We start from the raw sequence: 25,670 nt of genomic DNA, 5'->3' as shown, positions 1-25,670 counted from the left end.
ACTAACTTTATCTTATGATTTTGGTGATTTGATCTATTCTTGGTAAATGTATGATGTTTTGGTATGCGTTGTTGGTATTGGATTGAGCGTTCTTTCTTTTGGAGTATCTTATCTTCTTGAGTAGTATGTGTTTCCTTGAGGTAGTTTTGGCTTTTAGGATTCCTATCCTAGGAATTATTTATGTTTGATTATCCATATGTGGATCATTCATTATCTTCCTTGCACAATGGAAGTGGAAGCCTAACTAGGTAACCACAAAGTCGAGAGGTAGTGTCTTCTTACCATTTGGGTCCCCCTCAAATTGCTAGTTGTTGGATGTTCATTGCAAGAGATGTACCTTTATCATTCTTATTTCTTATCTTAGAGACTTCTTTTTAGTTGATGTATATATGTTATCACATATTATGATGTATTGTATCTATTCACACCTACCCTGCGACATGTGTAGTGGATGTTATTTATTGAATGTACTTTTATTGTATTAGTTATACTTATGAATTTTCTTATGTGATTATGTATTTGTTATTTCTTTATGATCATGAGATATTGTACTTGAGACTTAAACTAATTAATATAAACTTTTTAACGTAACTCAACATGAAGGAACCCTTGAGGAATTGAACCTATATTTGTAATTGCTTGTGTATTTGATGTGTATGTTTATATTACTTCCGCATTAATGTTATCTTGATGTTGTTTAAACTTTTTTTTAAAAATAGTTCAATAAACATTGTAACATGTTAGGTTTATTTCTCTTGGGTTCTTGAGCAGGGTATTATAGTGTAGACATTACACTATTTTTCCTCAGCACAAGGAAAGGGAGAAGTATATTATCACTTATAACTAAGGTCAATTTACACTAATTAAATCAATACTTACCAAGTACGTAAATCATCGATTGCAAGCATAAAAAATTCTAAAGGACATCGAGTGACAACATGTACTAAGCAGAAACATAGTGTACACCGAGTTGTACAAAAGATACTTAAATATTTGAAATGACACAAAAGTTTATGTAATAATTACACTAATCATGAAACATGATTTATACATATCAAACTAAAGATTTGAAAAGATTCATTGGTAAATGTGAACTAATTGATCCTGCTTCCAAGGTAAAGAATTCCAATGAAATGGCATAAAAGTAAAGTATGGAGCATGGACTGTTCTAGATCAATTATTTTGATCTATAGTGTATTGTTGAGAATTCCAAATCCATAATTAGGTCAAAGATTGTAAGAGGAAAAATAAAACTACTTTAAGGACCTACATGGAAATGTTTAAAGTTTTTGTTGAGATGAGATTTGTTGCTACAGTTATTGTTATGTTGAGAAGGAGTTGATTTTGAAGGACAAGAAAGATTCAAGCAGCATAAGGAAGGATTCACTGTATCAATCACTTGACGTGATATTTTAGTAAGAATAAGAAGGATATGATTGGAAAATTAAGTTACATTGTACAAATAAATTTATTGCTATTCTCTAACCATTATAGTAGATTAAATCTTTTCATAAGGTAGACTTAACAATCTTTTGTAAGATCTCTTAACCAAGTACACATTTTTATAGTGTTGTAAAATCCTTGAAAAATGTAGATACTAGCAGATCTATTTGTATTACTCCTAGTGGAGTAAGTCACCAGAAGTGACACCACATTGTATCCCAGGGCACCCTCTTATGATACTAGTGATGGATTTATGGGTACCATGCCCAACATATTTTTCCCTCTAACCAAAGGTTTCTGTGTGACCAAATAGTTGTGTTATGTATGATGATTTTGTAGTATATATTTCACAATTCATGCAAATTAGATTGGACAAAGTTATTTTCATGTATTATGGTTAATGATATATGTTTACCGAGTTGTGAAAAGGACAAGGGCATTGTAGATTTTGTTTGAGAGTTAAAGTTTTCTTTGGGTATTGATCCACTCCCCTCTCAACATCCTATCTTTCCTAAATAATCTAAGAATAACACGAACAATAATGGACATTTCTCAAATAATAGACATGAACAATAAACAAGAAATATTTTTGGTTGATACAAGACTACTAAAGAACCTAAGAAGCTTCTACATCAATAGACCTATACTCCATGATGCCCTTTTCATCTAGAAATCCTAATTCATCTATCCAACCACACTCTTGTAGTACATCCTCCTCATAATCTACTTTGTGTCCCCACTGCTATCTTTCACCCCCTTTAAAGAAAATCTCTAAGTTTTGGATTGGATAAATCTCCACATATTTATAAAGTCCCCCACCCCTAAAAACTCTAACTATAGTAGAGACATGTCATTTGAATCCACAACTTCTTCAAATCAGACAAAATATCCTGGTTGGTGCCAATGAATTTAGCTATTTCTTGGTTCGTATACTCCTCTAGGGAGTTTGATCCAATTTGGGACTACATTTAGTTTTTCATTTTTTGGATAGAAATTTGGGGACCAATCTATAAAAAATAACCCTTTACCTTCTAGAATAAATGAGAATTATTTGAAATTCATTTCTTTTCTTTACATGAAGAGAAAATAACTTGAAAAAAATTGTGAATGAGGGTTTTCAGGGAAAAACTCTTAGCCAATCACCTTTAATACCAAGCTTTGATCTTGTTAAACAATGACCAAGCCCCCCCCCCACCACCATTAATCAAAGAATGCATTATCTTTCAAGAATCTTACATATGAGGTCCATTCTAGGTTATCTATCATCAAAGAAGTAAAAGAGATTTTCCTTTTATTATCCCCTTCTTCATATTTTCTGTGGTATTTACCTTAGGCCTCTACATCTTTCCCTCAACTCTTCCAAAATCAAATTCTTTATCCACCCTCAAAGGATACTCTATCATTATCCATAGTGACCACCTCTAAGAACCATTATGCATTTCTCATGCATTCCTTTGGTCTATACAATTAAGTGTTGGGGCTTCATGAGAATTTTTGCTGGCTTAAAAAGTATTGAAACTCTATTGATCATGTCCATTGTATGGCCATTGTGGTATATCTCCAATTATATATCAAAACCCACCAAAACCATATCTTTGCATCCATGAATGTTCACATTCCTTCAAATTTATTCAAGAAAATTGAATATGAAATCAATAATTTCTTTTGGAAAGGAACTTCAAAAAATAAGAAAATACCAATGATCAAATGGGAAAAAAATCATAAACATGAGCAGATAGGAGGTATAGGCATAAAATGTTTGGCTTCACAAAACCTAGACCTAGGAGCTCAATTATGCTATAACTTGGTGAATGAACCTCATAGGAAATAGACTATTATACTTATAGGAAAATATGTTTTAGATGTAGACCCCATCAACATTTTTGGATATAGAAATCACCCAAGTGGTTCCAACATATAAAATTTATCCTAGCTTGTAGAGTGATCATAAACAATAAAAATTTCTTTAGATATCGGAGATGGGAGGGATGGATTTTTTTGGAAGATTCATGGGAAGAATACACCCTTTCAATTCAATTCAGTCAGATCCTCGCATTCAAAATAGTTTAAAACAAGCTTGTGGAAATGAATTAAGAAACTACATTGTAGTCGATGACAAATGTCCAAGCTTAGGTTTGAAATGGAGAACCTTGGATGGAACAAACCTTTCAGATGAACAAAAATAGAACTATTATGTATATTTCAGAAATAGGACCTTTTATTTAGAAGATAGGAAAGATAAAATCATATGGCATGGCTCTAATGATGATAAGTATAAGTTAAAAATGGATACGATCAAGATATCAAATTTATTAATTTAAAAAAAAAAAATGAATACACACTTCAATTATGTTGGTAAAATGCATTCTTACCTAAAGAAAGCAACTTCTTATTGGCATATATGTAGGAACATATACTAACTACAAAGTGATTTTGGAAAATGGGGTATGAAGGACCATCAAGATGTTTTCTATGCAAACAAGATTTGGAATCAGCTAGCCACATCCTACTCAATTTCCCCTATGTAGCCACGAGTTGGGAAAATGTTTGTAATAAATTGAATTGGTCCACAATATTCTTAAATGACCTAAAGGAGTTTTACAATAATGACCTACTAGAATAGAAAATAGTCTATACAAGGACATCTGGACAATTGCCCCCTAGATAATCATATGGGAATTACAGAAAGAGAGGAATAAAAGGTTAATTCAAGATAAATTAATGTCTACAAAATCCCTCAGGAATAAAATAGAAGCAAGCATAGTTGAAACCTTGAACGAAAGATTGAGGAACACAAAATACATCAAAGAAACTCTCTCAATATGGGATGGGTTGATTCATAAATATTGGACAGGACTAATAATTCCCCTAGTTCAAAAAAGGGAGAAAGAGTAGCAAAGAGGATAGACTAAATGGTAAATGGGAGACTTCAAGAGAAGGATGACATAAATTAAATCTTGATGGGGCTTCAAGAGGTGATCTAGTAGCAATAGGCATAGGTTGTATTATTTGTGATAGTAAAGGTCACATTATAGGTAAGTTAGCTAAACCAATCACATAAACCACCAATAATATGGCAGAGATTACAACTTCATTAGAAAGACTTTGACTTAATGAATAGCTAGGCATCAAATAGTTGATGTTGGAAGACAACTCATAAATCATTATCAATGCACTAAGGACAAGGCACACAACAAATTGGAAATCAAATTAATTGCTAGAAAAAAATTTAGAATGTTTAAACTCTTTACAAAGATTGAATTCAAACACATATACAAGGAAGGCAAGAAAACACAAATGAATTAGCTAATCAAGGAACCAATGACCTAGAAATTAGAGAATGATTCATCAAGTAAATGAACAACTCCTAAAAGTAATGATCTAGTAGGATTTCATCTATTTATAAACATCACTATTATATAGAAGCCATCTCACAATAATTATACAAAATTATAATCTAAACCCATTTATTTTAGTATTATTTTTCCTATTCTTCCTTTAGATTTTACTCTATACTTTGATAGGTATTCTAATCAAGATTAAGGTAGTTTTGTTAATCTCCTATACTAGTCTTTAGATTTCAAGCTCATTCTTTGACAAGAATAATAGATACAATCTCATCTTTATGTCTATTCTTTGTTAGCCAACTTAATCTTAGAGGTTTAAGTTTCCACATATCTAATTGCCATGTTAGGATTAGTTAGAACAAGATCATTATTTTTGCATAATCTTCTCATGATTAGCATCATTGGTACTTCTGCCCTTCTCAACTCAGGGCATTTATAGTTTTGCTCGCTCACTCTAAGACAATTTGTAGACAACTTCTATTTTTGTAGTATGTTTGGTATAATTATACCAAATATTCTTATTATTATAATGAACGAGAGGTAAGGCCAAGTTCTTAGTAACATTTGACTTGGAGTGGTTTTAACTCCTTGAATTCATGTATATTTGGCTATGATGGTTGCATTTAAGGTAAATAAGATTGATTTTTACTAAGAAAAAATGTTTTGAAGGGACCCCTAAACCTAAATACAAAACATGTGTAAAACTAAACATCTACAAAATAATCCCGAAAGATTATCATTACACTCTACAAAGAGACATGTGGCATAGACAAAACATAACTTAAACAAAAAAGGGGGTACAAAACAACTCACAAACCCCACAAAACATGTTGGTAGTCTAGAAAAGGATAAACTTTATAATCAGATCACCCAACAAGACCTCATATTTCAAGATTTAGGAGAAGAATGAGGGGGGAATTTATTTGAATGTTTTTCTTTAACCATGTTCCATCCCTACTTAATCTTAGCAACCACAAAATTCCAGGCCAATGCATCATCAAATCTATCAGCAAAAACAAAACCAACATCAAATCTGATAGGTACATCAAAAGCATCTCCAATAGAACAAGTATCATTCATCTCAAAAGCTAAATGATCAATGTCAGTTGCCTTTATCTTTTCCATAGAAGCCACTTCCAACCATAACAACATGTTGGGTTGAACCAATGGTATCAATCAACTTTTGATCAGTAGCAAGAGTAACAACAACTACTCCATTGATAGAACCAATCCTAGGGGGAGCCGCAACAACATCCTTAAGGATAGTCACATCAACTGGAGTAGAAGAGGGGACAACATCAACATCCTTATGAACCTGGGTATCAAATTCAAGCACTTTGACCATGATATAATGTTGCCTCAAAGCCCCCATCCACCAAGAGGGTTTCTTAGATTTGATCTTTTCAACCTCACACTTTGTCGCAAAATGTCTGGTATTAAAACATTTCTTGCATCTAAATGAGAGATCCTCATAATAAGACTGGATCCAAGAGCCAACAGGGCTACAAAGCTTAACCTCTGCTGGAAGGCACTTAGAAGAGTCATTATCAACCAAAATCCTTGCATAGGTAGAATGAAATATATCAGAGGATTCTAAATCCATCATTAATAAATAAGTGAAAGCATCCCCAACTTTCTTAAGCACATAATCATGCCATAGATAAAGAGGGAGATTAGAAAGTTGAACCTAAATAGGCATTTTACAAAAATATTTAGAGGTTGGATTGAAATCCTTATGCCAAGGTTTAACCATCAAAGGGAATCGATTTCCCTAGGTGAAGAAATGATCACATGGAATTTATTTCTTATCATTCACATTATCAAATATGGCAATAAAGAAACTTCTTACCAAAGGAAAGATCTGGACAAAATTAGTAACATGTGGCTCCTGGTGCTTTGAGATCAAAGTATGGAGATCCTTGAGAGAGGGCCAAAACTACCCCAAATCAACAAACGAGTGCATCCACCTCAGAAGACTCAATCTCTAAAATAGAATCCTTGTTTAGATTAAATGAAATAGAGCTGCATGTGGGAAAAGGTTTAGATACAGATGACTTAGAGGAATTCCCCAAACCTCTGCCAAAATGCATAGAAAGGGCACAAGATGACCCAATCACACCCCAAGACCTCCTTCCAAGTACCCACTTCCTTCAATATAGTAATATCAATGGAAGGCAACCTAGATCCCCCACCCATAGTTACCAAAACCCTAGGAACCAAAGGAGAAAAAATAGCCCACTGCATTACTACATTTTGTCTAGCTAAGCCACCATCAAGCATAGAAACCACCAAAATGGATTTGACAATCCTACATCCACCGCACCTTAAATACCCACTAAGGGGGTCAAGTCCCCACTAACTCCTTTAGTGGAAGAAAGATGATACATATCCATAAGAATACCAATGTCAACCTCAAGTTCTTATAATTAGAAACCCTAGTAGACATGATAATGGGAGTCGGCATCTTCCTTTGTGAATCAAGTAATCTTCCAATGTTTATTTTTGTTAACACACTTCTCAATCTTGTAATTTTAAATTGAATTTTCATCCAAAATCTTTGCTTTTTCTTTCACTAATTATTGATCCAAGAAATCGTAAATGGGAAACCTTGGTGACAAGGAAAATAGGATTGTTAATTATGATTTAGATAGTTATTTTCATACATCATTAAGACATTTACCAATTAGGAATGTTAGATTCCTAGTGGTAGATTATCCATCTCTGTTCTAGTAGTCTCCCAAACTTTTTGGATTTTCCCAAAAGCTCCTTTTTATTATATAATGCATAAAGTCAAATGTTATTAACGTTAGTTGTACTTTCCAAATCCTCATTTGTGTTTATCTCTATAGATTTTTATTTGCATTCTCTCTTAGTTTTTCCTACCATCCTTCATTATGGACATCATTATCATTCACTTTCATTCATCTAAAAATAGAACTATGATCTTTTGAGGCTTTGTTAAGCCTGCACGATGGAGTAAGATTCTTAAGAATGTAGATGATATGACCTGGTTGGTTATGAGGAGAGAATCAGGTGAGAGTCATTTTGATTATAGTTTCACTTAGTGAACAAAATTCATATGCCATTTTATAGCCCACCTTTTGCTTGGTAAGGTTAACCATTGGGTTTGGTCTACCTATGTGAAGTTATCTTTAATCAAACCTAGATGAAAGGGCTCCACAAAGTTTTTTTTAGAATCCATCATAGGCTAGAAATTATGTTCCCTAAAGACTATATGACTTGGCTTGTATGGAGTCTCAAACATGTCAAATTCCTTAAGCACCTGATCCTCTCAATTAGGGATATCCAAGATTTTGAGTGAATGTGGCCAGAGATGGAAGCAAATATTGTAAGGATTAAAACACAAATAGAAATAAAAATTAAATGCAAATAAAACTAATAACAAAAATTAAATAGATCGTACAGAAGATAACTCAAGACACCAAGATTTAACGTGGTCCAGCAAAAAATAAGTCCAATATTATTACGATCTAATGATTACAACCTGATTACAATCTATAATCCCTTACAGCTCAATACTGCTGCAAGAATCAATTTTTGCGTCACACCTTATAAAACAATCCCTAACCCTAAGCCCTTTTATACAAGTATTTTTCCTCTTTAGGGTTAAAATTAATTACAACATGTCAGCCCCGAACCCCATTGAGGAATTATGGAGTATGTATAGTACTTTCCTGACCAGTCACCACAATCTAATATTCTCCCACTTGGGGACTAATCAAGCTCCACACTATACAACAATATCCCACTTGGAGATTGATCCTATAGTGATGTCGCTATTCCATGAAGCTCCTACTAGACTAAACCACCCTAAACTCAGTTGTTCTTTTATTATGATTAGTTTAGAAGACCAACTGAATCTAAAGAGAAATTCAACTTCTCCATAGTTACTACCTTTGTAAACATATCTGTTGGATTTTCATCTATATATATCTTGTCCAACTTTAACTATCCATCATCCAAAACTAACCGAATGAAATGGTACCACAACTGTATATGTTTTGTCTTTGAATGCAAAGAAAAATTCTTCACAAGATGAATGACACTCTGGCTATCTGTAAACAAATAATTATCCCTCTAAGGGTGTCCCAATTCTTCCAAGAACTCAAGCCATATCATCTCCTTGGCTACCTCTCTAGCAGCAACATACTATGCCTCTATGGTGGTTAAAGCATTAACATTCTGTAATCAAAAAACTTAGCTTATGGTTGTCCCACCAATAGTAAATACATAATTTTTAGTACTATGCATGGTATCAATATCCCCTACCAAATTTGAGTCAACATAGCCCTGAAAATTAGTAGTAGAACCCCTAAAGAGTAAACACTTGTTGGATGTTTCTCTCAAGTATTTGAGAATCCATTTGACTGCATTCCAATGCTCAATTCTTGGATGACTCATATAACTGCTAACAACTCCCACTACATATGCAATATCTGTCCTGGTACATACCATGGCATACATCAAGCTTCCTATAGCTAAAGCATATGGTATCTTGGACATCTTATCCTCCTCTTCTTATGTCTTTGGACACATCTCCTTAGTCAACTCTAAATGACAAGGCAAAGGTGTGCTGACAACTTTAGCATTGTCCATAAAGAAATGTTGCAACACCTTTGTAATATAATCAACCTAAGATAAAGTCAATCTCTTGTTCTTCCTATCTTTGCAAATCTTCATACCAAGGATTTATTGTGCTACCCCCAAATCCTTCATAGAAAATGCATGTGCTAATTGGTGTTTCAGCCCCTTAATGTGATCCATGTTAGACCCAACTACAAGCATATCATCAACATATAAACATAAAATAATGTAGTTGTCATCATACAACCTCTTAAAATAAACATAATGATCTAAATGACACCTACTATATCCATGCTCATCCATAAAACTATCAAATTTCAGATATCATTGTCGAGGTGCTTGCTTCAAGCCATATAGACTTTTCTTCAACCTGCACACTAAGTCCTCCTTACCTTTGACCTCAAATCCCTATGGTTGGGCCATATATATCTCTTCATCCAGATCACTATGAAGAAAGGTTGTTTTAACATCAAATTGCTCTAAATGCAAATCTTCAATAGCCACAATACTTAAAATAGTATGGATAGAAGTCATTTCAACAACATGAGATAATATCTCATCAAAATCAATGCCCTTTTTCTATGAAAATCTTTTTACAACTAGCCTGGATTTAAATCTTTTCTTACCTTCATCCTCTTCTTTCAACCTGTAAACCCATTTATTCTATAAAGCCCGTTTACCTGCAGGCAACTTGCATAAATCACAAGTCCTATTCTTTAGCAAGGAGTCCATTTCATCTTCCATAGCAGACTCCCACTGAATCTTAGTATCCACCTACATATATTCATCATAACATTCAGGTTCACCAACATCAATAAGTAAAATAGAATATAGAGAGGGAGAAAATCTTTCTAGAGGTCTACTTAGCCTTGATGACCATCTAACATTCACTAGAGTGTGTGGTATTGGTTTTTGTAGTTTTTACACATCATGAGGAATTACTAGAACATCATCCTTTGGAGTATCATCTAGCACTACATAATCATCTTCTTTCTTCTCATGTTGTTGCAACAGATCTTTGTAAAACACTTTCTCATTGAATATGACATCCCTGCTTCTTACAATTTTACGATTTTCAAAATCTCAAAGCCTATAACCAAATTCATAAATGTCATATCCAAAAAATACACATTTCTTTGACTTAGCTTCCATCTTGGTTCTATTTTTAGAATCTATATGAGCAAATACTTCACAACCGAACGTCTTGAGAAAAGAATAGCTCACCTTCTTACAAATCTATGCTTCCTCTGGAATACCATAGCCCAAAGGAGTAGAGGGACCTCTATTAATCAAATATACAATAGTATCGATAACCTCTGCCCACATGTTTAAGGGCAACCCAACATGTAACCTCATGCTCCTTGCACGCTCCAGTATAGTCATGTTCACGTGTTCAGCCACTCCATTTTCTTGTGGAGTCCTTAGAACAGTTTTTTGTCTATGAATACCATTAGTGGATCAATAATCTTCAAATTCATGACTAAAATACTCAACACCATTATCAAATCTGAGACATTTTAATTTCATATGAGTCTCATTTTTAACCAAGGATTTCCATTTCTTAAAAGTTTGATATACATCAGAGTTTTGTCTAAGGAAATAAACCCATACTTTTCTAGTTGCATCATCAATAAATGTAACATAATAATGAGAGCCACCAAGGGAAGATACTTGAGCTGATCCCCACACATTTGTATGCACAAGCTCTAATCTCTCACTTTTCTTTTCCTGCCTAGTCTTCACAAAACTCACTCTCTTTTATTTTCCATACACACAACTTTCACAGAAATCCATATTAACACATTAAGACGTGGTAAAACTTTTTTTGAATGAATTACTTTCATACCTTTCTCACTCATGTACCCAAGTCTATTGTGCCACAACATTGTATCGAAATCAACAACAACTATTTGTTCTCTCTGCTCAACTACACCAAATGTACCTGAACATTCATTTTTTTCTAAAACAGTCAAAGTAGAAGGAACAGTATGACCTGGAAAAAGATATAAGGTGTCTACTCTCACACCTTTTTCTACTACAACGGAACCTTTTGAAACCTTCCAATTTTTATCATAAAAGGTAACTACGTGTAACCCTCATCACTGAGTTGCCCCACTGAAATTAAATTCCTACTCAGCCTTGGAACATGTCTTACCTCATGTAGTAGCCAATGATTCCCATTCTACAACTTAATCTTAACTTTTTCCTTTCCAACAATCTGACAGGTTCATTATCCCCCAAATAAACAAGCCTAAAATCCCCTTGGACATAATCAATAAAATAACCTCTATGAGGTGTAGCATGAAATGAAGCACCAAAATGTAAAACCCATGAATCATGAACACTTTCTAAAGATAGAAGCAAAGCATCCTCTTTATGTTTGTTACTTACCACATTTGCCTCCTTGTTCCCTTATGGTTTATCTCTTTCATTTTTCTTTCGAGTCCAACAATCTTTCTTCTTATCCTGTGGTTTCCCACAATATTAATAGTTGTTTGTGTTGTTTAGTGTGGAGCCTGATTAGTCCCCAAGTGGGAGATTGTTAGATTGTGATGGCTGATCAGGAAAGTATTGTACATACTTCATAAATTCTTTAGGGTTCCAAAAAAAATTTTGAGCCATGGCCAACGTTGTAGCCGACATATGGCCAACATGTTGTAACCCTAAAACGTCATCAAATACTTGTATAAAAGGGTTTAGGGTTAGGTATATTCATTATGTTGTGATGCAAAATTAGTTCTTGCGACGGTATTGAGCTGTAAGGGATTACGAATTGTAATCAAGTTGTATTCACTGGATCGTAATAATATCGGATTGGCTGTTTGGTGGACGTAGCCAAGGGATTGGGTGAACCACGCTAAATCTTGGTGCCTTGTGTTCATTTTTGTGTGATCTATTATTTTCTATTATTGGTAATATTTGTATGTAGTTTTTATTTCTGTCTGTGGTTTTATCCTAACAAGTGGTATCAGAGTGAGGTTGTCTTCTAGTTATCCTCTGTAGGAAAGTCTCACAGTTGAGTGGGAGCAATGGTAGATGAGGGTAAGCTGAGGGTTGATAGGTTTAATGGGCAGAACTTCTAGTTATGGAAGATGCAAATGGAAGACTATCTGTATCAAAAGGATTTATGGAAGCCATTGGAAGGCAAAGCCAAGAATCAGGGAACTATGTCAAATGATGAATGGGATCTTTTGGACAAAAAAGCACTTGGAAGCATTCAATTATGCCTAGCACCATCAGTGCAATCTAATATTACAAAAGCAAAGACAACAGAAGAATTGATGAAAACCCTAGCGATAGGATATGAAAAGCCCTCCTCTTCAAACAAGGTATTTCTCATGAAGCGTTTATTTACTATAAAAATGGCAGAAGGTGGATTTGTTACAGATCATTTAAATGAGTTTAATACTATTACTAGTCAGTTATCTTCTATGGGTATCAATTTTGAAGAATAAATTAGGGCTCTCTTAATTTTGTGTTCTTTGCCTGAAAGCTGGAATGGCTTGGTAATGGCTGTGATTAATTCTGGTCCTAGATCTAGTACCCTAAAATATGATGATGTGATCGATGTTATTTTGAGTGAGGAAACTCGTCGGAAAACCTCAGGTGGATCTACATTAGGAAGTTCTTTGAATGCATAAAGCAGGGGCAGAACGATTGAGAGAGGAAGTAATTCTAGAAATTATGGGAAATCAAGAGGAATGTCAAAGGGGAGGAGGTCTAAATGGAGAGGACCGAACGACTGCTAGTATTGTGGGAAACCAGGGCACAAAAAGAAAGATTGTTGGAATCACAAGAAAAATGAAAGAGATAAATTAGATGGAGAGAAGGAGGCAAATGTGGTAAGTAACAAATTCGAAGAGGATGCTTTGCTTCTATCTTTAGAAAGTGTTGATGATTCATGGGTTTTAGATTATGGTGTTTCATTTCATGCTATGCCTCATAGAGTTTATTTCATTGATTATGTCCAAGGGGATTTTGGGTTTGTTTATTTGGGGGATAATGAACCCTATCAGATTGTTGGAAAGGGAAAAATTAAGATTAAGTTGTAGAATGGGAATCATTGGCTACTACATGATGTAAGACATGTTCCAAGGCTGAGTAGGAATTTAATTTCAGCAAGGCAACTCGATGATGAGGGTTGTGTAGTTACTTTTAATGATAAAAATTGGAAGGTTTCAAAAGGTTCCCTTGTAGTAGCAAAAGGTGTGAAAGTAGGCACCTTATATCTTTGTACAGGTCATATTGTTCCTTCTACTTTAATTGTTTCAGAGAAAAATGAATGTTCAGGAAGAATTGTTGCAGTTGAGCAGGGAGAACAAATAACTGCTATAGATTCTAATACAGCGTTGTGGCACAACAGACTTGGGCACATGAGTGAGAAAGGTATGAAAGTACTTCGTTCAAAGAAAGTTTTACTAGGTTTCAAATGTGTTAATATGGATTTCTGTGAAAGTTGTGTGTATGGAAAACAAAAGAGAGTGAGTTTGGTGAAGACTGGGAAGGAAAACAAAAAGAAGAAATTAGAGCTTGTGCATACAGATGTATGGGGACTGACTCAGGTATCTTCCATTGGTGGCTCTCATTATTATGTTACATTTATTGATGACGCAACTAGAAAAGTATGGGTTTATTTGTTTAAACAAAAATCTAATTTATTTCAAACTTTTAAGAAATGGAAATGCTTGGCTAAATATGAGACTAGTAAGAAATTAAAATGTCTCAGATCTGATAATGATGGTGAGTATTGCAGTCATGAATTTGAAGATTATTGCTCCACTAATGGTATTTGTCGACAAAAAATTGTTCCAAGGACTCTACAAGAAAATGGAGTGGTTGAACGCATGAACATGACTATAATGGAGTGAGAAAGGAGCATGAGGCTACATGTTGGGTTGCCCTTACACATGTGGGTAGAGGCTGTCAATACTATTGTATATTTGAATAATAGAGGTCCCTCTACTGCTTTAGGTTGTGGTATTCTAGAGGAGGCATGGACTAGTAAGAAGGTGACTTATTATTTTCTCAAGACCTTTGGTTGTGAAGCTTTTGCTCATATAGACTCTGAAAATAGAACCAAGCTAGAAGCTAAATCAAAGAAATGTGTCTTTGTTGGATATGGCATTAATGAATTTGGTTATAGGCTTTGGGATTTTGAAAATCATAAAATTGTAAGAAGTCGGGATATCATAATCAATGAGAAAGTGTTGTACAAAGATCTATTGCAGCAACATGAGAAGAAATAAGATGATTATGTAGTGTTGGATGATACTCCAAAATCTGATGTTCTAGCCATTCCTCATGGTGTGCAACAACCGCAACAAAAAATACCACACACACCGGTGAATGTTAGACGGTCAACAAGGCAAATTAGACCTCCACAAAGATTTTCTCCCTCTTTGTATTCTATTTTACTTACTGATGCTGGTGAACCTGAAAGTTATGATGAAGCTGTGCATGTGGATAATAAGATTCAGTGGGAGTCTGCAATGAAAGATGAAATGGACTCTTTGCTGAAGAATAAGACATGGGATTTGTGCAAGTTGCCTACAGGTAAAAGAGCTTTATAGAATAAGTGGTTTTACAGGTTGAAAGAAGAGGAAGGAGGTAAGAAAATATTTAAAGCCAAGTTAGTTGTAAAAGGATTTGCACAGAAAAAGGGAATTGATTTTGATGAGATATTTTCTCCTATTGGTAAAATGACTTCTATCTGTATTGTTTTAAGTCTTGTGGCTACTGAAGATTTGCATTTAGAGTAGCTTGATGTTAAAATAGCCTTCCTTCATGGTGATTTGGATTAAGAAATGTATATGGCTCAGCCATAGGGTTTTGAGGTCAAAGGTAAGGAGACTTAGTGTGCAAATTGAAGAAAAGTTTATATGGCTTGAAGCAAGCACATCGGCAATGGTATCTAAAATTTGACAGTTTTATTCATGTGCATGGATATAATAAGTGTCATTCAGATCACTGTGTTTATTTTAAGAGGTTGGATGATGATAGCTACATTATTTTATGCTTATATGTTGATGATATGCTTGTAGCTGGGTCTAACATGAATCATATTAAGGGGCTAAAACACCAATTAGCACATGCATTTTCTATGAAGGATTTGGGGGCAGAAAAACAAATCCTTGGTATGAAGATTTGTAGAGATAGGAAGAACAAAACATTGACGCTATCTCAGGTTGATTATATTGAGAAGGTGTTGCAACGTTTCTCTATGGAGAATGCTAAAGTTGTTAGCACACCTTTACCTAGTCATTTGAAGTTGACTAAGCAAATGTGTCCCAAGACACAAGAAGAGGAGGATAAGATGTCCAAGGCACCCTATGCTTCACTTGTAGGAAGCTTGATGTATGCCATGGTATGCACTAGGCTAGATATTGCATGTACAGTGGGAGTCGTTAGCAAGTATATGAGTCATCCAGGAATTGAGCACTGGAATGCAGTCAAATGGATTCTCAGATATTTGAGAGGCACATCCAATAAGTGTTTACACTTTGGGGGCTCTACTACTGATTTATAGGGCTATGTTGACTCAAATTTGGCAGGGGATATTGATACCAAGCATAGTACTACATGTTATGTCTTTTCTATTGGTGGGGTAGCCATGAGCTGGGTTTCTAGGTTACAAAAGATTAATGCTCTATCCACTACAGAGGTAAAGTATGTTGCTGCTACAGAGGCAACCACAGAGATGATATGGTTTTAGTTCTTCTTGCAAGATTTGGGACATCCTCAGAAGGATAATTATTTGTTCACAGATAGTCAGAGTGCCATTCATCTTGCAAAGAATTCAACTTTGCATTCAAAGACCAAACACATACAGTTGCGGTACCATTTCATTCGATCAATTTTGGAGGATGGATAGTTAAAGCTGGAGAAGATACATACCAATGACAATCCAGTAGATATGTTGACAAAGGTAGTAACAAGGGAGAAGCTGAACTCCTCTTCAGCTTCGGTTGGTCTTCTAGACTAAATATCAATAAAAGAACAGTAGAGTCCAGGGTGGTTTGATCCAGTGGGAGCCCCATGTGCTAGTGGTATTACTACAGGATCAGTCTCCAAGTGGAAGATTGTTGTTTAGTGTGGAGCCTGATCAGTCCCCAAGTGGGAGATTGTTAGATTATGGTGATTGATCAGGAAATTACTATACATACTCGAATTTTTTTTTGGGTCGTGCCCGATGTTGTAGCCGACATATGGCTGACATGTTGTAACCCTAAAATGGCATAAAATACTTGTATAAAAGGGTTTAGGGTTAGGTATTTTCATTATGTTGTGATGCAAAATTAGTTCTTGCAGTGGTATTGAGCTATAAGGGATTATGGATTGTAATCAGGTTGTATTCACCGGATCGTAATAATATCAGACTGGCTGTTTGGTGGACGTAGCCCAGGGATCGGGTGAACCATGTTAAATCTTGGTGCCTTGTGTTCATTTTCGTGTGATCTATTTTTTTTGTTATTGGTTATATTTGCATGTAGTTTTTATTTATGTCTGTGGTTTTATCCTATCAGTTTGGTCCTCTTAATTGAGACCTTTTCCCCTTTGACTTTTCTCTTGATTTCCCACAATTTTTGGAATTAAATCCTCTCTCAATCATTATGCTTCTTCTTTGTGCATTCAAAGCACTTCCTGATGTAGATCCACCTAAGGTTTTCCTATGAGTTTCTTCACTCAAAATAACACCAATCACATCATCATATTTTAGGGTATTAGATTGAGAAATAAAATTACTCACATCCATTACTAAGCATTTCTAGCTTTCAAGAAAAGAACATAAATTCAAGAGAGCCCTAATTTCTTCATCAAAATTAATACCCACAGAAGATAACTTACTAGTAATAGTATTAAACTCATTTAAATGATCTACAATAGATCCACCTTCTGTTATTTTCATATTAAATAAATGCTTCATGAGAAATACCTTATTTGAAGTGGAGGGCTTTTCATACAATTTCGCTAGGGTTTCCATCAACTTTTCTGTTGTCTTCTCTTTTGTAATGTTAAATGTCACTGATGGTGCCAAGCATAATCGAATGCTTCCAAGTGTCTTTCTTTCTAAAAGATCCTAGTCCTCATTTGTCATAGTTCCCTGATTCTTGATTTTTCCTTTCAACAACTTCCATAAATACTTCTAGCAAGGATAATCTTCTATTTGCATCTTCCATAACTGAAATTCCTGCCCATTAAACTTATCAACCCTCAGCTTACCCTCGTCTGCCATAGCTCCCACTCAACCATGAGACTCCCACTTCCTACTTAGATGGAGTAACATTGGAAAAGAGGATAATAGTGGTGGATTAAATCTTTTATTTTAAATGATAAATTAAATATATGTTCAACACTAGATTTCTGTGACCATAATAAGTGTAAGTTCATCCTTCCAAAACTAAGGTCAAGCAGGCCTAGGAACAAAGAATAGGCAATGACATTAGTGGTTATTGATGACTTACCCTTGGATGAGGATACAGATGAAGAACTCATCATTATTTGTCTCCCAGTAGCATAGGTTGTGTTCATTTTTGAATAGCAATCTTTTTGGTGTATGAAGATCAGGTTGTAGTAGTATTGTATAGTGTTGAATATATCGGTCATATCCTAGATGTCCTTTAAGACTTTTGGTTTATTTTTAAGTGTTTTTTGTAGTCCTTTTATATACAAGTCTCTGCTCTTATTGTATATATTGGCAATGTTGGTAGTTTTCATTTTCTTTTATATCCAGATAGATCATTGTAAAGAAGATAACTAGATAGAGTACTGTAAAGAAGTCTTTTGAGTTACAATATAAATATATAGTTATGGTGTTCTATGGAATCTATTCAAATGGGATGTCAATTTATTTATACTTAGTCATGGTCATGTAATAACTCTTATGTCTCCCTTAAAATAATGGTTTTTCAAAGGCAATTATTTGAATTGGTGCATTGTGATTAACTTGCAGTAATGGTTGTATTTGATTAGTCATTGAATGTGTTTCACGGGCTTTACATGAGTTTTGATAAACAGGATAGTTGATTATCAATAAGACTACGTTAGACACAATTTACATCTATAAAGATAAATATGTTTAAAAGAAGAACAATCATCTTCACAACTGGTTTATAGATTCGCCTGGATTTGTAGTACCAAGATTATGGATCCCACATATGGAATTGGATCATATTTAAGTAGGGCTTTTGAAGCTTTAGAAGCTATTCTCCCACTAGGGAATGTAGGGATTTGAAGGGTAAAGTATTTTTTATTGTTTATAAGTGTATATTCTTCAGTCACTAACACAAACATATCAATGCCTTAGCTCAAGGCTATTAAGAAGATCATTGTTGGTCCTTTGGGCCTAAAGGTTAATTGGTTATTCTATTGAATAAACTTTAAAATGATGTAGTATGAAATGATGAAAGCAAAGAAGCTATAAACTAATAATAAATGATTAAATGGTTTCATAAAAGGAAATATTTAGGACTTACTACCATAATAATTCATGTGATATAAAAACATAAATACTCCACTTTAGACATAATGAATATGAAAACTAGACCCGGTCATAATTTTGATAAACTAAATTCAATCATAATGGCCATCTCTTAGATTTTCAAAAATTTAAAGAAAGGAATTAAACTAATAGTGAACCCATAACTAGTACTTGACGTAAACTTTATCTAATACAAATCATCAAATCAGTCCAGAGAATAGAGGTGTGAATCATAAACATAAATAAAATATTCCATGGTCAACATTGATTGGGTGATGGTACAATATGACCTTTATATGGCCTCTGTGAGTTAATCATGTTATTAGTTCTAAATAAAAAAGAGGTTGGATTGTTCATTACAACAAAGTAAGTCGGTCAAGACATGCTTAATTTAATAAGCTAAATTTTAGGTTTGTTTGTTCACCCTGATTTGTAAAGAAAATCTCTCTTTTAATATGATGATTCAATTGTCATTTTAAGATTAGTAAATGGAAATTGATAAAGGAATTCTATAAAACATTATAGAGGCATTCTATTATTAAAAATCTAACAGTGATCTTGGCCATGAAGTAATGCATGCAAGCTAGATCAAATGGTGAATCAAAGTATGAATCTAGAGCAGCAAAGAAGGATATCTACTAATATTGGAAGATCTTAAAGATTGTAATAAAATGAGAAAAAGCTCATGATGTAAGCGTAATGTGTAAAATGAGGAAATACCCTCATAACTTCATAATTATATAAATAGGGGAACGCCCTATACTATTCTCTATACTTTATGAGTGGACAAAAGTCCCCTGGCAAGACTAGATGTTTGCTTGACTCTGTCCTTCCCTACCAGTGCTTGTTTGAATAGAGGAAACATGTACAATTTTTCTTCATTAATAAAAAGTCTTTGCCTAGGCCTTTTATTGATAGTTTTCTTTAAGTAATAAATTTTGTTAATTGCATACATAGATACATGCACAAGTGCATATATACATACACAAATAAATACACGTATATAAGTATACACACACATATATGCTCATGATGGATCACAGAGTGTGATTCAAAATGATGATGTTCAAAATTGTGCACACGATCAAACTCCAAAAAGTTGCATATTATTAATGGATCGTGGAAATCTCTTCATTTTAATTAAAATACACATAAATAAACTCATTAAAATGAATTCTTATATAATGCTCTTAAGATCTAGCAATCACCTCCAAAGTTAAATGGTTGTAAATTTGGCATCTAATGTAAAAGTTGAGTGAAAAGGGGAGATATTTTGATTGATAGCAACCTTTTGAACTCAATAGTGACCTCATATTTGATCTCGCAAGCTCTAATTGTGACCTTATACATGCCCTCAATTGACATTCGATTAAAACTAAATGATGCAAGTTGATAATTCAACGATCTTGCACATCAACTTGTCTACCTATAATTGGTCAAATCAACATTGACAGATTGACCTTTTGGTGCAACTACAACCAAACTAATAGGAGGTGGTATGAATGTTTGGTCACAAGCTTGAATTCCCTTGGGGGAAGATTGTTAGCAAATGGCTAATATTCCCCCTCAGAGGTCGTGACAAGGGACTAACCTTCTCCTATATTTTCTACAAGTCTAGTGGTTATATAGAGCATTGACAAGTTCACTTTTGGTGCAACCTCACACAATGTATATTGCAATAATCTATATTAATAGTTTTTTTGTTCATAAATATAAAATGTTACCCCAAAAACTTTGCTATATTTTACACAAAAAGTGAGAGGTCATCGAAACATTTTAAAAACCTTTCAAAGTTCAATATAAGTAGTATTTTAAATATTTGTGTTATTTTTATAATAATGGTATTTTTTATGTTCAAATACCAAATCATGTGCTAGCTATTAAATAAATAAATTAGGTTACAATTGAACTTTTTACCAAATATGAAAATAAGTTAATGTGTAACAACAAAATCATATGTTTGCTATTAAATATATAAATGAGGTTACAAATAAACTTTTATCAAATATGAAAAGAAGTTAATGTCTAACAACAAATGATAATTTTTTGTTCAAATACAAAGAATAACATGAGTTGTATCGTTAAATTATTATTTTTAAGACACTACTCATTAGATTTGCATGTGAAGTTAAATGATAAGTTGGACCACCCAAAACTTAGTTTTAGAATTATAAGACATTTCATATTTATAATGGATGGAAGACTTTTAGATAATTCTCAGTTGCATCACTATTCATTAGTGGTAACATTAACCTTGAATTGAAACCTTTTCAACTAAGAAACAAGGGCTAAGAAATATCTATTTGAACAAATTTGTTGAAGGAAAATTCCAATCTAATCTCTCACTAAACAAACTCACACTCAACAAAATTAAAGGTTGGCAGAATTTTGAAAAATCATTTTACTTCACCATTTCTAAACTTTGAAAAAATCATTTTACTTCACCATTTCTAAAAATAAATTAATTGACTATTTCATTTTTTTTTAAAACAAAGATCTTTCCCTTTCGATAATACATATGATCAATACATGCTTACAACATCAACCCACGATCTACCAAATTATTCATATCATTAAAACTAAATGATTACAACAATAATCCACCCATGTAATCTATCTATACGAGGGAAAGTGATTTCCAGTTTTCAATTGGACACGTCCGAATATAACAAGTAAAATTTAGGTGGTTCCCACTATGCATTTGATAGTGTGAAGATTGATTGGTTCCCACTATGCATTTGATACCTATGGCCCCTTTTCCTTCGGACCGAAGACAAGTATCAAAAGACATCGCTGTCCTACTTAGTCCATCACGCTGTTCGTTGTGGAAAAAAACTCCCATGATTATAAATAATTAAAGATTGAAACCAACAAATCATGACATTAGGTATATACGTTGGTAGACCAAATGCAAATTATAATAGTACATTTCAAAATTGCCGTGTATTGTAAGGCACGTACACACACTTTTAGGTGCAGCATAGAGATTCCTAATTCCTACCTTTCCTTATCCCAACACAACACAAAGTAGTCCACACTTTGACTGGCAAATCAATAAATAAAGGTTTCTACATCCTACAGAGAGAGACACAGGGAGAGTACGACCAACAGACAGCTGCTGAGGAGCCCATGGAGAGTGAATAAGCTTCTTGGGAGATCCGCACTGGACTTTGACAAATCGACCACTTTAACCTGATCAATAACAGGACCGCAGAGAGAGCTCCTGTCATCGGTCCTGGTGTTGTAGTATATACTGTAGAATGCAATGCGGGTGCGCTGGGCCTTGGCTGTGAATGTCACATTGTTGGGCTCGTAGATTCGGATTGCTGGAGCGCTGTAATGGAAGTTGTCCGCCTGGTCCCCTGCAAAGGCCATGACCGCCATTGGAGTCTGGCACTTGTTCCCGGCGTTTCCGAGGAGAAAGCTCATGGTGTACTTTGTACCAGGCTGTGTGTCAACCATCTGTGAAATGATCCCTTCCTTCCCCGCTAGCAACTCCACTGCTCTTTTTCCCTCCGGAACTGTGTAGTGATCCGAATCGATGTATCGAACTGCCTTGTTCGACTCCACGATCCATCCCGGCAATGGCGATGTCGTCACGTCCAGATTTGTTGGTAGCAGCACTCCTGCTGACACGTTTCGGTACATCCATGGCCCCTCCTCGAAGTCTCCGTTCACGACGAGGTTGCCTGCACCAGAGATGCATTTGGTTTAGCTAAACTCGTGTGCAAAGAAAACAAAATACTTCATTTCTGAGAAGATCGAGAAATATGCGTTTTACAGAGGCTCTGTTTCTGTAAAAGATTGGGGAAATATGTTACTGAGAGTCCGTTTCTGAAGAAATTTTGTTACAGAAATTTCATTTGCGAAAATGAGTGAAGAAGTGATGTTACAGCGACTCCATTTTTTTCACAAGATCGACGGATAGTGTTAGGAGGACACGGTCGAGAAATAATGATTCCGAGATTCTAGTTTTTAGAAAACAAGATAATGCGTTAGAGAGACTTCCTTTCTGACAAGAACAAAACAAATGCGTGATAAAGATTTTCAACGCATGTTGAAGAGATTCCATCTCTAACAAGACCAAAACAAATTTGCTATAAAGATTTTCAAAATATGTTGAAGAGAGTCCATTTCTGGAAAGATCGAAACAAATGTGGTAAAACAGATTTTCAAAATTTGTTGAAGAGACTCTTCTGACAAGATCGAAACAAAATTGCTGAAAGAGATTAAGCGAGAAATAACGTTAGAGAGACTCGTTTTTCTAGAGATTGAGAAATTATGTTACAGAGATCCCATTTCTGAAAAGATAAAGAAAATATGTCGCCCATTCTCTAAACACATCAAGACATGTTAAGAGTATGGTTCGAGGACTCATTTCTCTGGCAAGACTCCCTAGAAACGGGTAACAGACTCGAAAAATGATGTTTCAGACTCCTTTCTAATCAGACAGAGAAAGGATGTCACAGAGACATTCATTTTTTAAAAGATGAAGAAACTATTCATAAAATGAAGAAATACAGTAACTCCATTTCAGCGGAGTTTGAGAAATAATAAATCAAAGATTACATCCCTAAGAATATTGAGAAATAATGTTACAGAGATTACATTTCTGAGATAATGTTAGATAATGTTACAGAGACTCCATTTCTGAGAAACTTCAGAAATATGCTAAAGAGACTCCATTGCAGGAAAGATCAAGAAACAATGTTAGACTCCTACTCCGACAAAATGAAGAAATAATGTTAAGACTCTATTTCCAACAAAATGAAAAAACAATCTTACTTTAAACAGTATACATTTCGGACGAAATGAAGAAAGAATGCAACACAGACTCTATCTCACACAAAACAAACAAAACGTTACAGAGACTCCAATACTGACAAAAACAGAACAATGTTTGTTCACAGAAACCTCATTTTCGACAACGATCAACGACAGAGTCCCTCACCTTTGTCCTTCTCGGGCGTAGTAAGCTGTTTCAAAGCAATGGCGTCGATGACCGGACCACAGGTAGGATCTTCCTCCATGCCAGTGTTGCGAAAGGTCACCTGAGCGTCTTCCGAGAGAGCCTGGAAGGCCCAGGCGTAGGCGTCCCATCCACGGCTATTATACAGAGTCTGCAAGTCCATATTGCGGGAGGCAGGAGGCACAGAGATGTTGAGAGACTCCAACTGAGCGCAGGTCCGAGCGGCGGCAAAGGTGAGGGAATAAGTAGATCCCTTCTCCACCTTTATACCCTGGCTTATCTGCGCATCATTTCCAAGCCTCGCAGCGTGCCTTCCCTCGGGCACAACAAGCAACATATTCCCCTGCCTCTGCCCGTCCCCAATGTACTCCACCGTTCCCTCGATGCTCCACCCGTCCAGCGCCTCCACACCTTCTCCCGCCCCCTGCTGCCACGATCCATTCCCGCTACCAGACCTCTCGAAATCGCCATTGTTCAACAGCCCTGTTACACACAACAAAACCTTCATTTTCACTCTGCAGTTGCCCAAACCAAAAGCTACTAACCTTATTTTCGATTCACTTACCATCTTCGGCCAAAACAGCTCCATTGAAGCTGTGGAGAAGAAGCGAGAGAAGCAAAATGCTGGTCTGGATGAAGCTGTTCGCCATGCTTTGCAGTACGCTCTGTGCTTCACGCGGCATAACCAGTGAGGTAGGAACCCCTCTTTCAAACCCTACCTTTATTCGGTGCCACAGATGAGATGTGACAAGGACATTCACATGCGCCCTCCATAATAATCCTTGGGTCCCATTCCTGCCTTTCCCTCTCCTTCCGCCATTTACGAAAGTGAACAGAATAAAGCGTCCAGTCGGTGGGGATACGCGCGCCTCTCTCTGATTAAGACAACAACGGAATTTGGGTTTGTATGTAAATTTATAAGGGAAATGAAACCCTCTTAGCTGATTAACTTATATAGATATTTCTAATACATGGACTACATTTTGATAAGAGGGAGCAATCTGATTTTGCCCATATTTCTTAAACATGGAAGATGTAGAAAGAATCTCATCTGTTTTATTGGCTCCATGTCTATGTTTTGTTTTCATTATGTGATACACTAGAATCATCCACCACTTGCTTTGTTTTGTCATTATATAGGCATGGAACGGGATTTTGGCAGTAGTGGCATTGTCTTCTCTTTGCTTACAAAAGTACCTTGGCCAAGTTCATCATTTTTGTCCCATTACTTTGTGTACAACTTGATGAAGATTTGAAACTAGATCGATTGAAGAGTAGGTGCTATGGTTTTAAGGTCCATCTTTGTAAAGTAATATAAGAATCTCACCTCTCTCGTGGAGGTGACTTTTAGGTTCACTATTTAGTTACTATTGTATTGTATTTTTACCTTTCTTTTTTTATGTATTTTGTTGTTTTAATTGAAATTCATAGAATTCATTTGTCATAGTGGTAAAAAAAAATTAAAATATATAAAGTGTGAGATCATCTTTGAGAGAGTGTGTACATATTATTTTGTTAAACTTTTTTACAAGAAAGTTATGCCACTTAAAATTAATCTATTATGAAATGTTTAACTACATGCCTTAGAAAAATGTCGTTATAGAACGCATAATTCAAGTAACTTATAAAAAAATTCACACATTATTTCAATTGAGTTATTTTTTAAATGATGGCTAGTTTAATGTTTAGTATGCCACACGTTACATCTTCTTCTTTTGAAAATAACTTATTTTCTTATTCGGTTAATCATTCTTATACAACATAACCATTATATTAAGGTGCAACATAGTCATTATCTTGAAGGTGTTTCCTCTATGAGAAGGATAGA

At 34.9% G+C, this 25,670-nt stretch overlaps 1 protein-coding gene across 1 annotated transcript; it reads right to left on the bottom strand.

The window, feature by feature from the left end:
- Window positions 1-21,695: 21,695 nt before the first annotated feature.
- On the bottom strand, window positions 21,696-24,537 carry LOC149578502 (protein BIIDXI-like). Its single transcript, XM_089829515.1, has 3 exons — window positions 24,408-24,537; window positions 23,825-24,325; window positions 21,696-22,562 (listed from the first exon to the last, which is right to left on the bottom strand). The coding sequence occupies exons 1-3, from the start codon at window positions 24,523-24,525 to the stop codon at window positions 21,949-21,951; spliced, it is 1,233 nt and encodes a 410-aa protein (XP_089685641.1). The 5' UTR covers window positions 24,526-24,537; the 3' UTR covers window positions 21,696-21,948.
- Between the last annotated feature and the right edge of the window lie 1,133 nt (window positions 24,538-25,670).

The sequence above is a fragment of the Cupressus sempervirens genome, chromosome 1 (assembly GCF_028749045.1).
Source record: "Cupressus sempervirens isolate cs-2001-9-10 chromosome 1, ASM2874904v1, whole genome shotgun sequence".
NCBI lineage: Eukaryota > Viridiplantae > Streptophyta > Pinopsida > Cupressales > Cupressaceae > Cupressus > Cupressus sempervirens.
Note: the sequence above shows the minus strand (reverse complement) of the source record. Positions and strands in the feature narration are given on the sequence as shown.

What these genes read in the sequence shown, in the direction of transcription:
- LOC149578502 (XM_089829515.1), bottom strand. Translation starts at nt 24,525, where the DNA reads ATGCCGCGTGAAGCACAGAGCGTACTGCAAAGCATGGCGAACAGCTTC. An exon ending in AGCTGTTTTGGCCGAAGATG is followed by an intron (nt 24,326 to 24,407) that starts GTAAGTGAATCG and finishes TGTGTGTAACAG; the next exon opens with GGCTGTTGAACAATGGCGAT. An exon ending in TACGCCCGAGAAGGACAAAG is followed by an intron (nt 22,563 to 23,824) that starts GTGAGGGACTCT and finishes TCTCTGGTGCAG; the next exon opens with GCAACCTCGTCGTGAACGGA.